Source organism: Penicillium pulvis, assembly GCF_028828015.1.
Source record: "Penicillium pulvis strain IBT 33274 chromosome Unknown contig_23_segment0_segment0, whole genome shotgun sequence".
NCBI lineage: Eukaryota > Fungi > Ascomycota > Eurotiomycetes > Eurotiales > Aspergillaceae > Penicillium > Penicillium pulvis.
Window position 1 is genome coordinate 3599247 of NW_026643075.1, and position 16189 is coordinate 3615435.

Sequence of the window (16189 nt, forward strand, 5' to 3'; positions counted from 1 at the left end):
TCAAATGGCTCTAAATCAGAGACTGGGAGAAGTTGAGAAACAGAACGGAGTCGAGGGATGAGGGGGCGAGAGCGGTGGAGGATTAGGAGACCTGGGTTGCAGGTTTAGAGCAGTGGTGGTACAAGATTGTCGCTCATTTTAAGGCGAGGAATCGCTTCGAGTTCTCGTAGACCACGTAGCTGATGGACACTGCCGGTGCGACTTTGAGGAGGTTAGGGGTGAGTCCCTTGTAGAGACCGCGGGGCCCCTCGGTTTCGAGAGTTCTGCGTAGAACATCACCAATGCCGTTGTAGGTAGCAGGATGTAAGACGGTGCCTTGGGCTTGTAGTCGGGTACGGAGAACGTTCAGCGGATAAACGACTGAGGCACTCAGACCTCCACTGAGAGCTCCGATGGCGCCAGTGACGAAGTTGTTGAGAGGTATGTCATCTTCGTGACAGTTGTTCAAACGTGCTTGTCGGGCAAGGAGAGCTCGTTTGAGGTATTCAAAGGTTGTAAGATCAATTGCCGCATACGGAAACATGCCGATCAGACCAAGAGGGAGACCGCGGAAGAACCCGAACAATCCATTGGCGTTCCAAACTTTTCTCGCAGTTGCGGCGATAAGCTTATTTCCCTTCAAACCACCTTCGACGGTTGAACATTGCATGCGGCTATTGCGGTCATTAGTGGTAAGTTCACCATGGGTCCGACGAAGGGTACTCACAATTTCAAAGTATCAAGCGGGTAAACGAAGCATCTATAAAACGGTTAGAAATTTGACTTTTAGTAAATGAGAGCAAACCATACTGAGCTACCATTCCACCAATACCACCGGACAAAAATTGCGAGGTTGGTCTGAGTCGCTTGGGATCGTCATGGCCTTCGAATTGGGCAAAGGCACGTTTGGCGGACTATATCATATTAGCTCTGTATATCTCTTTTCAAGGAAGAAATGAAATTACCTCGTAAGCTCCAAACTTGATGGCAGACTCTGGCATGACCTTCACAACATTCAAGCCATTTCCTATACGATATTAGAGCTGTCACTCAGAAGAATCTACAAAAAGATTAACGAACCTGCAAACAAGCTGCGAATTCCACCGGCTTTCCAGAGTTCCTTCAGCGCAACGACCAGAGTTTTCGAAGCGGTCCCCGCGGCAGCCAGGGGGGCACCATCTTTTGCGGCGCGGACAGCGTGTTTCGTTACACCAGTCTTGGCAATGAGATAAACTTTGAGACGGTCAAGAGGCGCAGTGGCCGTCCTGGACACAACGCCAGCGATACCGCCTGCAACGAAGTAACCTAATTTGGGGGTATTCTCGGTCAATCTCCGTTTATAATAGCTGAACGACATCCACATGGCGGTAGTCTTGGGAATGGGCAGCCACTCCAGCTCTAAGTCAGCGTCTGACAAAGCCAAGTCCTTCCCGAGGATTGGTGACAACTCTGCGGCTGGGCTGGTTTGCGCGTCGGCTGACGAAAGGAGGGAGGCCAGGATAGGCAGGGAAAGGAAATGGTACAAGAGGGTCTTGGCGACAGGAAGATAGTTAAGAAATGAGAGGTCTGTACCTAAACCCTGCAGGTCATTGATGTGCACATCTCCTTCCGGGTTTAGATTGCCCGTAGCAGTGTAGTAAGATAGAACAGCGTGAAGGTCGGCGGGAGATTGGAGTGGTAGGAAGAGAAGGAAGTCCCTGAAACAAAAAAGTATACATGTTAGTCGCAACGTGATTCAGTAGAGTATCCACTTGGTCAGGAGTAGTGAAAGGGATCAGTGAATTAGAGCTGTAAAAGGTGGGTGTTCGAACCTCCATTCCGCGTAAGAGATCACCCCGTCATTGTTTTTGTCCACGTCTGCGAAAAATTCGTCTAGATTCGAAGTCGATACCGTCACGCCCGATTTCGAAAACGCATTGCGCAGCTCAGTTTTGTCGATTTCTCCGTTGTGGTTGTGATCGATGCTCTGGAACATCTGCCATAGGCCCGACTCGGTCTGGTTGATGAAAGCTTGGAACTCTGGAGCAAGGATTAGGAGGGTCCAAATAGACAGCGCGTAAGCGCCAGCGGCGCAGCCCAAACTTGTCAAAAAGAAATCATACCGTCATAGTCTATGCGGCCATCGCCGTTGGTATCAACTTCGCGCAAGATGCTGCGGAGCATGCCATCTGCATTTTTCAAGGCTACAGACCGCGTCAGTCGGAAGCTTTCGGCATCATTTCGGGTCAACAACTCACGGTGGTCGATCTTCTTCAGCCCTTTCTTCAGGCCGTTAAGATCGATGTGGCCCTCTTTGCGCGTATCCAACGTTTTCCAGAGCCGAGCAACTCGTTCGTCGCGCTCATCTTTCGACTCGCCGGGTGCCATATTTCGGGAGGGAAATTGTTATCGAGCACCCGGCATCATTCAAGGGAGCATATTCTGAGGTAGGAGTGATTCGTGACGTGAGGAGTCGTAGTAAACCGGTCACCCTTTGAAGATCGTGAAAAGCTCGAAGGTTGACAGTTGGCGGAGTGGGGTTGAGAGGTGAATGATTAATCGGGGCCCGATCATTGCTCCAAGTTCAACGCTTGACGCCATCACCGAGCACGGGACCAGGGTTGGACCCTAAACCCGATTGGGCCAGCTTCACTCTGGCCTTATCCAAGATGACTTCAATCTAACCGTGAAACCCCTAAACACCATGAATGACTAAATGAATTAACATCCCATGTTCTATCATGGCCGCCAACTATTGGGCCTCGACTCAGCGTCGTCATTGGCTGTTCTCACGAGAGAGACTTGCCGATATTCGGGAGAAACTACGTGAGCAAGATAAGGTCTCCCATTCACAGTTCCCGCTGCCGGATCAGCGCCTGTTGAACATTTATTGCAATCAACGTGAGATTACTGTTGCTCTGCTTTAATAATATATGCTAATTCATCCTCAGAGCTCATCAAGCTGGGGAAACGCATGTCCACCCGACAACAAGCCATTGCTACAGCTCAAGTCTATCTTAAGCGGTTCTATACCAAGAATGAAATCCGTCAAACAAACCCGTATCTTGTGCTTACCACGGCCTTCTATTTGGCCTGCAAGATGGAAGAGTGCCCCCAGCACATCCGCTTCGTGGTCGGAGAGGCCCGCGGACTCTGGCCAGGTGCGATATATCATTCTAATTCGCCAATGAAAGCCAAGCCCATGCTGATCATTTTCGCAGAATTCATTACTCCAGATGTTGCCAAGCTGGGAGAGTGCGAATTTGCACTCATCTCCGAGATGAGTTCTCAACTCATTGTGCACCACCCGTACCGAACCTTAACAGAGCTGCAAGACGAGCTACCTCTCAGCTCTGATGAGGTTGCACTAGCCTGGTCTGTGATAAACGATCACTATCTGACCGATCTTCCGCTTCTGCATCCACCACACATAATTGCCATCATGGCCATCATTATTTCAGTTGTTTTCAAACCCGCGCACTCTAGTAACTTTGGCGGGTCGGCCCAGTCGACCTTGTCCGGTGCCATGCGAGATGGAAATGGGATGAATATGCTCGCAGCTCTATCAGATAAGACTGGCCATGGTCCTCCTCGCATTCAGAAGTTGGTTCTCTGGCTGGCTGAGAGCGAAGTGGACATCAAGGCCGTTATTGAATGTACGCAGGAACTGCTCTCATTATATGAGGTGTGGGAGCAGTACAGCGAGAAGAATTGTAAGGAACTGATTGGACGCATGGTCAAGACGAAGAACTTGGATAAATAACGGATCTACGGGGTGTTCTATTTCTTTTATGGTACAGCATGAGCATTTGGTTATTAGGAGTTAAGGTCATTCATGTCGGCTACATTCATCCCCATAAATGTTGCATTGACATATTTTGTATGTTAGCGGTTCATCACATTATACTTGCAATCCGACGCACGTCTACACTATGATCGGCTCGGGGCTGTCATTTCTAAGCACTTCCAAATCATAGATGAGGCTATGGCGACCTGGAACTGATGTCTATGAATCTGGATTCGAAGGCTGTGTGATCCATGTGGCTGTGGCTGTGAACCTCTTATCAATCTATACTGCGCTTTGTTGAGCGGGAACCTCGGAACGTCCTAGTCCGGCGACATTCCTCAGGTTTAGTCGTTCAGCAACAAAGCATTAGCTCTATCGGGTCCCTTAGATTATTTCATACGAAGATTATATTTTGAGCACTCGGTCTGGCCATGAGACTCGAGGTGCCACCGAGAAACCAAGTGGCAGTGAAGCGCTAACATCGGCGTCGCCGCGGTCGGCCAGGTTACACGGAGTAACACAACTCGAGTTCGTCCGAAGCAGAATGGAACATGCCGTGGTCCTCACATTTGTTACTACTATGAGAGCTACTTGTCTTACGCCATAACCTCGTAACCCCCGCATTAGCATTGACATCCCACCTAGTCAAACAATTTCCGAACCGGCGTCGAGTAAACAAGGCCACTTGGAAACCGCCCGGGCCAACCAGACTGATTACAGTCCCTTGCGTGGCCTTGGGGAAGGACCAAGCTCCCCCCTCACTGGTAAGATACCTGCAGTTAAGATCGAACCGAGCCCAGGGGCTATCATGTCATGCACGCATGGGTTTCGATCTGTCAGCTGCATGATTCAAGCTTCGTAACGGGACCTCCACCTGGCCATTGCGCCCGTGCGTTATATCATGTCGTATTTCGAATCATCATACGAGATTAACGTGTGGCCAATTCATTGCCTTTCAAAGAAGCGGTGAGTTGGAATTTAAAGTGTTCCGGCGACCGGGGCATCCGGTGCACGGGACAGCAGAGTACCCGCGTATCTATTTCGAGTCAGAGTCTATCTGAGACGGGGATGGAATTTGTTGCAGTAGGCGCTCGCATCCCTCAGGAGTACCCCTTAGACCTACATCGCTCCGTATGGAGATGTGAAGACATGAAACCCAAAGACCAAAGAAGAATCCTTATTCGGCGCCACGATGATGTGGAACCCTGCAGTGACAAGTGTCCGACCGGAGTCGGTTGGGTCGCAGAGTAGAGGAAGATACTACCCAAACGGTCCTCATAGCGCTTACTAGGAAAATAAATTACAATTTCTTTTCCTTCGATGCTATTCCTAGTCCGGATCCCGTAGACGTGGGCTTATCCGTTTCGGGAGATCGGGAAGGCGATGGATCAGGTCAGATCTCGGGGCCACCAATAACGAAGAAGACCACCTGCAGCTAATAAGTTGGGAAGAGAAAAGTTCTGTTCGGTGGTCAAGGCGCTGCAGGTCGAAGAATTGGGGAATGTCCCCAAAATTGTCGATCGCCGATCCGCAGCCACAACCGACTTGTGCCTGGTCGAACAGGCTGTGCAGAACAGAAAATCGGAACTAGATTAGCACAGATTACCCCAATCCCCAACCTCCACAAGGCTGTCAAATGCAAAGCATCAGAGTGCAGGGATTCGCATCCGGACAAATGGGAGAAGAATAGGGGTGGTTGGTGAGAATGGAGTGGAGATTGAAGATATGGAGCATTGTTCGAAAGCCCTACAGTGAATGAAATTCCAGAAAGTTACCGAGTGTGGAGGTGTACGGTACCAACACAAAGGGGAAACAAAGTAGATCTCGTCACTCTTTTCCTTAATGCGGCTTAGTCTTCATTGGTCGTCGACGTCACGTTTTACCCAATTATACCAGTAATTGATCCGGCATTTGGAGAGTGGAGTCAATAGAGTTAACCCAGTCGATGCTCATTGGCGGCAATCCTCGTTCCTCGCCACCTTCGTTGGTGCGTGACCCTCGCTAGCGCCGTGTGTCCACCAACAAGGTGGTGTCACCGCCCATACCAATCTTTCATAAATTTCATCATTCATCACGTTGATTCGCACGTTGCAGCCCTTGCTCTGTGGCTGCCAGTGACAATACATGACCATACCTCACCCTTCTGAGTCTCAGCCCCATAACACCCCTCTTTTTTCTCTTCTCCTTCCCACACACCTTTCCATCAGTTCTTCACTACTTTCTTCTTTTTTCCCCCCAAACCAATATCGTTCGCCAATTTCTTTTCTTCTTTCCTCCTCAACTTATATACCATCTTTGATTATACTTGGGTGCTGGATTACCACCATTGTCAATTACTTTCACCATGTCTGCCTTCATGTACACCCACCACCAGCAACAACAACACCACGCACACCACGGTGCTCACATGCCATCAAATAACCACCACGGCCGGTCTCGTCGTGCTCCTAAGATGGCTACCCAGAATGCCCAGCGTCAGTTCCGAGGTGTCAAGAGCATGCGGGAGTTGGCCGAGGCTCCCGCCGTCACTGCCTTCCGGGCTCGTTTCGAGGCCGGTCGGTCTTTTGATCTCGATGATGACTTGGAGTTCTGCCCCAACCTTCTGACTGATGAAGATGTATGTTTTCTTATGATCGGAATCCGTCCGATGCTTTTCCCCCTATTGTTCCTCTCCTTCCTTGGTTGTGGACCGGGATGAGAATCATCCGAACAGCCTGAATTAACTATTTTCCAGTTGCACTCCATCCACTCCGCTGGTTCCGACCGCTCTTCTCTGTCTAGTGGCTCCCCCGATACTTCGCCACTGCAGCACCAGATCCAGCCAGTGCAGCAGGTCACTCCCGCCATCTCCCTCTCTCCAGCTTCCGCCAACTCTTACGTTCACGGAGTCGCCAACCCTAATCACCTCAACTACCAACAGCAACCTGCCAGCCGGACCCGCAAGGTTATTCCTATCGTCAACCCCAACACTGGAATGTCCTTGGCCAGCCCACCGTCGTCCATCTCCCCCGCGATGGCCATGCAGGCTCAGCGCCGATGGTGAGGACGTTGGTTCCATTGAAAATACGCGGCGCTTGCGCCCCCTTCTGCCCTAGCGGCATGTTCTATTGCACGTCACCTGCGTCTATCTGCATCATCGGGTCCCCCTAATCGCAGGTCTTAATTACTTTTTATCCCTTTTATCGCATATTTGTCCGATACGACTATTTGCATTCGACACGACTCACATCGGAAAAAAAATCTTACGAACGGCGAAACAACCAAAACCTTGCTTAAAAAAAATCAAAAACTCGACAAAATCTGGCTTTGTATATACCAGGCTTCTGGACCATCCGCCGATTTACGACTCTTTCGCCATGCATCTTAGATCCTTTGTGATGCTTTTAGCTTGTTGCGAGCGACGGCGCCTGCGATTTTGATTCCTTGCATCTCTTCTTTTGTTTTTCCAAACGATCACGTCTCTCCGGAGGGACTATTTTCTTTGGCCTATGTGTCTTTCGGTTGGGCCACCGATGATGTATAGAATGTGTGGTGACTTGCTTTTTTTCTCGACGTGCATGTCCCTGGGGACAGGAGTTGAAGTTTTTCTTTCTTTCAGGGAGAAGGGTTGCTTGCAAAGCATATTTTCTTGGGCCCTACTCACCTACGCTGTGACTTATTCGACGACTTCTTGCTTCTTTGGATTTGTTTTTTTTCACTGGGGTTATTTTTCTCTTGGGCGGGATGGATATCACATTTTTTCAAGGATCTAGAGGCGGAAACGATACACGTCTGCATTGCTTGGGCACTGTTGAAATACCTGGGTTTGTTTTTTTTGTTTTTATTGCTGGTTTGCACATCTCTTTTTATCTTGGTTCCTGTATATCGGTTTGGGGATGGTTGATACGCGATACTCATTGCTTCCTGCCAGTGGCTGGTTGGGATGCGAAACCATGGGATGCGGAGTTGTTTTTCATTTGAGATCGATATCCTGGGGGTCTCTCGCGGGTTGGGCGAGTCATAGACCATATGCGTTTGAAAATGGCTTTTTGGTTTTTCTATCCTTCGCTTCTTGTTTTTGCGTTGAACTCCAACTCCCGGGGAGTTACGCTATATGATCTCTTTATTTCTTGCACACTGTCATTTCAAATGCATCTCTTTTGTTCATATTTTCAATTGTCCTACAGCTGATAATTCCTGGATAAATCGATGTTAATCTCTTCTCTATACATTCTTGTAATCCTGGATATCTACCTTGATAGCGCTAGGGGATGGTATGAATCCTTCATACTCCCCTGAAAACGACATTGTACGTCATGTTTCTATATGACATGATGTCACCCCTAACTCCGCATTGTCAAAGGGGCGAAGTGGAATGATCTGTTATCTACTGTAGGAATTGATATTCCTATGACGACGAAACTCCGGATCAAGGGAAGATCAGTTCGGTCTCGATCTTTTAGACGAAGTGGCAACCTGTTGGGTTCCACATATGTCCATATTCTTCGAATCCTGTTCGCCCTTCCAGATTGCAATCTCCTCACTTGGTATTTCCAAACCCTTACATGCGGTAATAAACAGATTGATTCATATCAATCACCACATTCAGATATTCCAATCCGGGTCAATCCCCATCGGCTGCTGATATCTGAGAATATCGCCTCCTCCGAACGCATTATCCCGTCTGCGCATCTTCCGACGCACCATGCTCACATCATATCAAGCTAACTTTCGCTGCATCTTATAAAAATGCCATATGATTGGCTCAAGGCCATCTGATAAGCGTCGAAAGATTAATGTGAATTGTTTCCATGGATCTCGGCATGCCTCTCCAATGCAAGATTTCACTACCATTAGGAGAGCATTAAGTCGACTAACAGTTTGAGAAATTTCTCCACATACCTAAATCCATATTCCTGGAGTCAGAGTCGTAGTATTTCGCGAGCATATTGATCAGTTGCCTGCACCCTGTGAAAACCAGAAACAATTCTCAAAGAACATCTGAGATTGAACATCCCAAATCCCAGTAATCTTATCGAGGACATACTCACATGCAGGTACCTACTTATTCACACTAAGCTACTAAAAAATAGGAAGGTCGCTGAGGAGTGATACAGTCGCCTTCTCTTACTAAGGATTGAATGTTGTATAATCCGGCTTGAAGCGTTATCTTACATGCTCTCGAACCACAAGGGAAACAATGAGCATCGTTACCATTAGCACCCCGTAGAATCCATGAGCATAAGAGCCATTATGAATACAGCTGAAGCACTGACCGAGAGGGGAGCTGGAGTAGAGTGCGCCGCCACCATCACCGGTAATCATTGTTTGGGATCCAGCGGAGTCAATCAAACTCTTTCGATTTTACTTTTGTGAGGACAATATCCCCAATGTTGAGATTAGCGTCAGGCGGTATCTAGTCCCCAGTAAATGCTGTAATAGGACGTTGAATCTCAGTTGAAGTAATGGGCCTAAATATTTTGCGAACTGACCTAGGGATTTGATTACTAGCCACAGTATATCTAAAGTACTACGGCGGCGCGCCAGGCGGCGTGAGCAATCTGACAACACGTACTGTACAAAAATACCGAGGAATACATCAATCCTAGATGTGTCCTCACAAGTAATTATTTGATCATATTGATCGAAGTTCCACTACAAAGAGTAGGCAAGCATGATATTTGGCGCTCCTATCTCTGGGAGCGCCACGGGAGTTTCAGCTTTGCACTCAAGGTCTGGGATGATATCTTTGCCGGTCCCTCATCCATTGTTCAAAAATATATGGATATTTTGCGTCTAGTGGCATCTGCATGTGCGCAAGTAGCGAATTATGGTGGAGGAGCAAGCGCGCGCCATTTGAATCTAACATGCTTGGGCGTCAATGCTCTTCTCAGCCATGCGCTGACTAAATACGGAATTTGCCCCGCCAACTAACTATTGCTTGCCCGCAATCTTCTACCAACCTCGAATTCTCTGCTCCCCGCGTATATCACTGGAAAGCAAATGGCCGTGTTGATTTTTGATCCTCCTGTTGCAATCTCAGAAACTCGCACAACGGCAGTTAAATATGGCGGAGGTGGTCGGTACTGCATCAGCTATCGCGACCTTCGTGACACTTGCTCTCCAGTCTTCTATAGTCCTTTACCAAACAGTTCAAAGCCTGCAATCGCGGGACAAGGTGATTCGTGAGCTTCGCCAAGAATTAGAAGCTCTTCAGGGAGTGCTTCAGGCTCTCCAAGAATCGACCGGTAATCTCGATGTCGATCTCGCATCGCTTGAACAGCCTCTCAAGCGGTGCAATAATGCTTGTGAGGAGTTCAATACCCTTATCAGGAGATGCACCTCACATTCTACTGAAGACCGAAGTAGTAGAAGAGACTGGGTCAAATTGAGATATATGGGAGAAGACATTTCCGGTTTCAAGAACATGTTGGCGGGGTATAAATCAACCATTTCAATTGCCCTTGCATATGCAAACTTGTAAGTGCCTATTTGCAATCCTTGTCGGTTGTCTTCTGGTTAGCCTAATATGATATCTCAAGGCGCACAACAAAGACTACGAGGCTTGTACTCGAGGAATATAAAGAACTCATCGAGAATACAAAATATGATCTAGAAAGTCATTTGCATGATATCCGGGCACGACTACAAACCGCATGCTCTCAAGGCTCTGTGGTTTCCGGTGCTGGAACAGCCGAAATCCAAATGATGGAGGATGAAAAGAACAGCACACAAAAGAGCTTGGATATCTGTGAGCAGTTCCTTGGGTTTATAGACCAGGCTCGACCTAGTCTATTGGGTGATGTAGGACAATCCTCGAGGCCTTTCAGTCATACGCCTTTGTCTGCGGCTCCTACCCTATCATGGTTGATCAATGCGGAAGGGCTCAATTCTGCACAGAAGGAAATTACGAGTTGGAAACTACGGCTGCTCCAGCATATGTATGGAGTTGGTCAAAATATGCAGGGACAACAACGCTACCTGCCTAACGTGGCTGAGGAGCAGACATCTGCAGAACAAGATTTCAGGGAAGAATTAAGCGGTACTGAAGACCTATTGGCATTCTGCAAGCAAGCTGAGGAAGAAGCGAATCGACCCCGAACTCACTACTTTGAGGACATCAGCACTGGTGACAACAGCCGGCAAGCTATTGTCACTACCCTCGAAGATCTTATATCTGCGAAGCGCGTGAAGTCTGGCGATAGCTCATATCAGGCGCTTGGCAGAATGTCGGATGAGAGTATACAATCTTTTTTCCGGGGCGCCGAGCCTGGTGCTAATGCAAATGACCAAGCCAAGCAGAAGGGAGAGTAATCTACTTGAGAACCACTTGAGAGATCACGCTCTTGCTACTGAAGAATATATTAACACCTTACAATCAAGTACACAAGTCTCATTTAAATATTCATTCTTGGCTCGTACCCCAGTGCTACTCATTTGTATAATGTCTTGTGGCTAGGATAAACGGCTTGCAGGGATGGGAATGAGATGGAAATAAGGGCACGAAGAATAGATAGAAGAAATGGTCTAGTACTCGGAAAACGAGCCTTCCTAAAACGATTTGATGCTAGACAAACGAAACATCACATGCAAACCAGTTCAACACTTCCATAATATTAGATCGCAAATCAAATATCCGTTTTTGCGCCATATAATCCATGATGTCATGGTTCATGGACAGCCCATATTGCATGATATATGTACAGTAGGCTTGACAGCGTCGATCCCCCGCAAAGAAGCGTTCATGAACGACACTGCATATGTAACACAGTAAAGCATTATAGTAGTCAATTGAATAAAAACCTATTTCTGTCGCTCGGCCTTCTCCACCGGATACTCATTCCCGCCCACTCTATGTTGAGGTATCGCTGACGTCATATGCGGGACTGCAAGCACGGTTACCAGGGATCGAATCAAGGGTAACTAATTGGCGAGCAATCATAGCTTCCCTGTCTCGTATAATGACGCGGGGTTTCTTCTTTCTTCCTTTACTCTCTTCCCCTTCATCAAAAGACCTACAATCCCAATACCTTTTCTGCAGAACTCATACGCAGACGACATACTTCTCTTCAAACATCCTACCATATTCACATTACCAAGATGTCTTTCCTTACTTCGCTCCGCATGAGCTCCGGTCGCCTTGTGCAGTCCAGCTATGCGATCCCGGCAACCTCGGCATTCCACACGACAGCCATGCAGAGAGGCCTGAAGGAAAACGATCACAGTCAGTCATCTATTCCATCAATCAAGATTAAACGAGCTAACTAGTGACCCAGACCGCGACAACCTTGCGCATCACTACGAGTCCGAAAAGCATATTCACGTAAAGAAGGCTCAGGATGGTACGGCAAAGTGGACGGAAGTTCTGGCGAGCAACAGTGAAGCTGATGTACGAGGCTCTTCTTTTTTCTTTATCATTATCAGTACTAACTCGCTGTACAGGTCAAGGCGGATCGAGGTGATCTCGATGCTGATGACAAGGACTTCCAACAGATGCAGGAGCAATTAAAAAAGGGCAGAGAGGCAGCAAAGTCATCTTGATCGGATGAACACAGTCGAACCTGTTGATGGCGTCTAGGAGCATCTATGAGAAACTTGATAATGCATTCATCTTATAAATTTCTTCAAGAGGAACCTTGGATACGCTTGCTTATAGAGGTAGAACGGAAAGCAAATAACAGAGTCTAGAGCGGGACTCGGTTTAACGTCGTAGATAATCATAAACGCCAGAGTGGTCGATCCTATCAAATCCAAAACGCCCGCTTGTAACAGAAAGCCAGAGCAGAGCAAAGAGCTGAAGCCTATTTCAATATGACAATCAAGATAACCAAAACAATAATCAACCCTATGATGGTCATCATACTCCAGTTCTCACCCGCCTTGCGCCGGAACCGGTCCAGCCGTCGGCGCGCAGTATCCAGTCGGCCCTGATGCCGTTCCACGTCGCCATCCATACCATCTAACAGCGCGACATGACCATCAAGTTCATCCCCAATCTGGATACTCAGTTGGTGTTGTCTTCCGATGGACTCGCCCAATCGGTCAAGCTGGTCATCCTGATCACGCATGACTTGGTCGTGATGCAAGTAAATTTGTTCATTGTCCATGTTCGACATGTCAGGACCTGGCGGCGAGGGCTGATCACGATACGGACGGAAGAGATTCTGTCGGTTGCGATTCTCCTCGTCGTCAATCTCTTCCTGGATGGCTGCCGCGGCGGCGGAGTTATCCATGAACCGCACGGACTTAGACGGCGGATGTTGGGGAACGGGCTGCTTAAGGTCGGGGGTTACGGAATTCGACGCCTGCGCCGATTCGCCGTAAAATTGTGATGCAAGGTCGCGATATTGCTCGTGCAGAGGAATCAGTTGGTCCTTTAGCGCTGCGGCGCCAGTACTGTCGTGCGAATCCGCTAGCCGGGCCTGCTCGGCTTCGACGGCTTGGATGCCTTCTTGAAGGGACTCGAGGGAACGAGAGATCTCGCCATCTTGGGCGTTGGGTTCTAAGTCGAGAGAAATGGCGCGTTGTCGCTCCAGAAGAGAGAGTTTGATGTGGTCGGCGAGGAGGAAGAGCTGGGATGGGTTCGCCATTGTGGTCTAAGGAGTCTAGACGGGATGTTGGGTTCCCGCTCAGGGAGCTGGATTGATGAGTCGAAATAGAAGAGGCTCAGTTGTGGAAACTGCTGGAGACCAGCCGATCAGTATCGGGAGAAATCGTGGGGTGGATGATTGATGTTATGGGTTGGGAAGGTGAAGGCACCAACGACGATCTCACGGGTCTGCGCTCAGCCGCTTTCCGCCTTTCGCCCCTACTGCTCTCCCCGCAATAATTCAAATCCCACCTTGCGCATTCTTCTTCTTCACACTCCCTTGAAAGGGCGCTGTTGCTAAGCCGCTGCTCGCTTTACTTGCATGTCAAATATCGGGTGAATACCCTACGGCCCGGTGCCTCTCTCATGGATCCCTTGTGCCCTCTGTTCAACCTCGGTATCTAGATCCGAACTTGTCGTTCACCTGCATTTAGACCCGCCTCCGCACTGCCCTGCAGAACAAGCATCAACTTAAACCCTGAGCCTTCGCAGGCGAAAGACGAAACCATGATGGATCTACAGGATTTTTTGGCCCTTGATGCCGACTGCGACACCGAAGACCAAGTCGACCTGCGCGCTCTCGAATTCGTCTCCAGCTACGACTCCCACTTGATGTGCCCGATCTGCCACTGCCCCTTCGTCCAACCTGTGCGCCTACAATGCGATCATGTTTTCTGTGAGAAATGTCTGCGATCGGCCATCACCACTTTCCGCTCGGCCGAGTCAGACGAGTTCCCGTGTCCGTCATGCCGAACCCCCACCAGTCAGGTATCGATGAGCGTGCCCCGCCTACTGATCAACATGTGCGACGAAATTCAAGTACGATGTCCACTGGCTGGAGAAGGTTGTCAGGAGCTTGTTCCGAGAGGTCATGTCCAGTCGCATGTGGACAAGTACTGTGGGTATCGGTTGATACAATGCCCGGATGAATCGTGCGATAAGAAGACACGGAGAAAGGATCTGCAGGCGGAAAATAGATGCAGACATAGCTACTGCCGGTGCTCGCGATGTGAAGAGGATGTGATGGAGCAAGACTACGAGGTTCGTTTTTCAAATGGTCTGAACATACCTCAAGAAGTTGGTACTAACTTGAGGCATGATAGGAACACGACAAGGAGCTATGTCCCAGCCTGGAGACAACCTGTATTGGTTGTGGGACTAGTGTTTTACAACGTACTCTGAAAGCCCATATTGAAGCATGCCCCGAGGTTATTAGCTCTTGCGCTGCCGCCAAATATGGGTGCCCGACCAAGATTCGACGGGCCGAGATAGCAACGCACGAGCAGCAGTGTCCGCTTGTCGCGATAGGCCCATACTTCGAGGCACAAAATACTCGATTGAACTCTCTCGAGCTCACAATGCGACACCTGCAACAACGGAACGAGATCTTCGAGGACGGCATGGCCAATATTCGAACCACCCTGGTGGAGTCATCACGCATTGGCGATCGCAATGGTACAAGTTTTGCCGATGAAACAGAAGAACCCGCCGACCGTACATCGAATGTCTTCTCATCCAACGCCACCACATACCTGCTTTCTCTCCACGAGTCCCTGCGTGAGGAAGTCAGCCAGATGTCTCATGCCCTTACGGACCTTGATGCCAGAGCTAGCATGACTATTATGAACGAGTGTCTTCGAATCAAAGAAGACATGGCACACACGAATGCCGCAGTGAATAGCATTCGCATGCAAGTCCAATGGCTGATGAACCCTCGGCTTCACAACGGTACAAGGGCAGGAGGCGTCCGTCCCAACGCGAGTACCGGAAACGAAACTCGGTCTCAGTTAGCGTCTGCACCTGGTCCTGGCAATGTTGCTGGTCCTTCCCTAGGTCCACTCCGACCTAGACGGCCCAGCGATAGTGGACGCGAGGGAACCAAACTATAAGGTTTCGCCTGGATGTTTTTATAAGCGTTGCATTTTTTTTTTCTTTTCGGAGGTTGAACAGGGAGTTTCGGGACTTTAAGTGTCTTTTGTTACACTTATAGGTACATGACTGATGATCGGGCTGGGTCGGATCTGGACGGATTTCATTCTTCTAATAATAGCATAGACGGTACTTATGGGTACATGACTTGGGTATATTGACCTCCCATGTTCTTGCCCTACTTGTCTAGTTGGATATCATTGACTAGCAACGATCTAGTATATCTCAATGCAGAATCTGTTCTCTAATAACGTTGGAATGGTATTCAATAATATCCGTACAATGATCACCATAGAACACAGCGAAGGACCCCCATCTGCATGATCTGGGCTTAATGTCAGTTTAGACGGTAGATGCAACGCAGGAACTGGCTGACAAAGCGATTCAGGATTATCATGGGATGGTGAACATATGATCAAATATAATAAGTCCTCAAGAGTATGAGGCAGAAGCTGAAAGTCAGATGAACTGGATTAAGTTTATCCAGAAGAGGATTAATGTTTAGTATTCGTCACTCCTTGATGGAGGAAAAATCAATGATTACATCCATGGATTCCAAAGACAAATTCAATTTCGTAAAACAGCTGAAAATCTCTAATTATTCAACATGAACTTATCCATTACGTACCAACTGAAAGCAAATCCAAGGAAAAGATGATTTTCATGCATGACTTACGCAGCTTGACAGTCAGGCAAAAGCACCGAAACAACGCTAACAGCAGAGGGGTTAGCTTCTTAATCCCTGCTAACCCCCGCTTCATTTATAGGATCATTCTTATGCAAGTACCCAAGTGTGGTTAGTAAGTGTAAGAAAAAGTGGCATCATCGGTCCAGACCCTGGCCACGAAACGTACAGTTATCACATTTCACGCACATTAGTCTGAGGTATTTATCCACTCTATGGTGGTGACATACAACGATCCAATTAAGCATGAGAAACCCTCCGC

At 48.4% G+C, this 16189-nt stretch overlaps 7 protein-coding genes across 7 annotated transcripts; 5 read left to right on the forward strand and 2 right to left on the reverse strand.

Moving 5' to 3' along the window:
* Positions 1 to 133: 133 nt before the first annotated feature.
* N7503_005631 (calcium-binding mitochondrial carrier protein) lies at positions 134 to 2346 on the reverse strand (the record flags this gene model as incomplete). Its single annotated transcript, XM_057065178.1, has 8 exons — positions 134 to 653; positions 707 to 739; positions 790 to 893; positions 945 to 1006; positions 1060 to 1676; positions 1791 to 1998; positions 2082 to 2162; positions 2217 to 2346. The coding sequence occupies 8 exons, from the start codon at positions 2344 to 2346 to the stop codon at positions 134 to 136; spliced, it is 1755 nt and encodes a 584-aa protein (XP_056922921.1).
* Positions 2347 to 2699: 353 nt separating this feature from the next.
* On the forward strand, positions 2700 to 3721 carry ssn8 (cyclin-dependent protein serine/threonine kinase regulator SSN8; the record flags this gene model as incomplete). Its single annotated transcript, XM_057065179.1, has 3 exons — positions 2700 to 2859; positions 2910 to 3119; positions 3180 to 3721. 3 exons carry the CDS (start codon positions 2700 to 2702, stop codon positions 3719 to 3721), a joined length of 912 nt encoding a protein of 303 aa, XP_056922922.1.
* A 2368-nt stretch (positions 3722 to 6089) lies between these two features.
* On the forward strand, positions 6090 to 6788 carry N7503_005633 (DUF4452 domain-containing protein; the record flags this gene model as incomplete). Its single annotated transcript, XM_057065180.1, has 2 exons — positions 6090 to 6362; positions 6480 to 6788. The coding sequence occupies 2 exons, from the start codon at positions 6090 to 6092 to the stop codon at positions 6786 to 6788; spliced, it is 582 nt and encodes a 193-aa protein (XP_056922923.1).
* A 3003-nt stretch (positions 6789 to 9791) lies between these two features.
* On the forward strand, positions 9792 to 11038 carry N7503_005634 (uncharacterized protein; the record flags this gene model as incomplete). The annotated part of the gene is made up of 2 exons (XM_057065181.1): positions 9792 to 10204; positions 10267 to 11038. 2 exons carry the CDS (start codon positions 9792 to 9794, stop codon positions 11036 to 11038), a joined length of 1185 nt encoding a protein of 394 aa, XP_056922924.1.
* A 774-nt stretch (positions 11039 to 11812) lies between these two features.
* On the forward strand, positions 11813 to 12336 carry N7503_005635 (uncharacterized protein). Its single transcript, XM_057065182.1, has 3 exons — positions 11813 to 11948; positions 12001 to 12113; positions 12167 to 12336. The coding sequence occupies exons 1-3, from the start codon at positions 11825 to 11827 to the stop codon at positions 12263 to 12265; spliced, it is 336 nt and encodes a 111-aa protein (XP_056922925.1). The 5' UTR covers positions 11813 to 11824; the 3' UTR covers positions 12266 to 12336.
* Positions 12337 to 12525: 189 nt separating this feature from the next.
* On the reverse strand, positions 12526 to 13314 carry N7503_005636 (syntaxin family protein; the record flags this gene model as incomplete). Its single annotated transcript, XM_057065183.1, has 1 exon — positions 12526 to 13314. The coding sequence occupies one exon, from the start codon at positions 13312 to 13314 to the stop codon at positions 12526 to 12528; it is 789 nt and encodes a 262-aa protein (XP_056922926.1).
* A 300-nt stretch (positions 13315 to 13614) lies between these two features.
* On the forward strand, positions 13615 to 15202 carry N7503_005637 (uncharacterized protein; the record flags this gene model as incomplete). The annotated part of the gene is made up of 2 exons (XM_057065184.1): positions 13615 to 14354; positions 14417 to 15202. Exons 1-2 carry the CDS (start codon positions 13821 to 13823, stop codon positions 15200 to 15202), a joined length of 1320 nt encoding a protein of 439 aa, XP_056922927.1. The 5' UTR covers positions 13615 to 13820.
* Between the last annotated feature and the right edge of the window lie 987 nt (positions 15203 to 16189).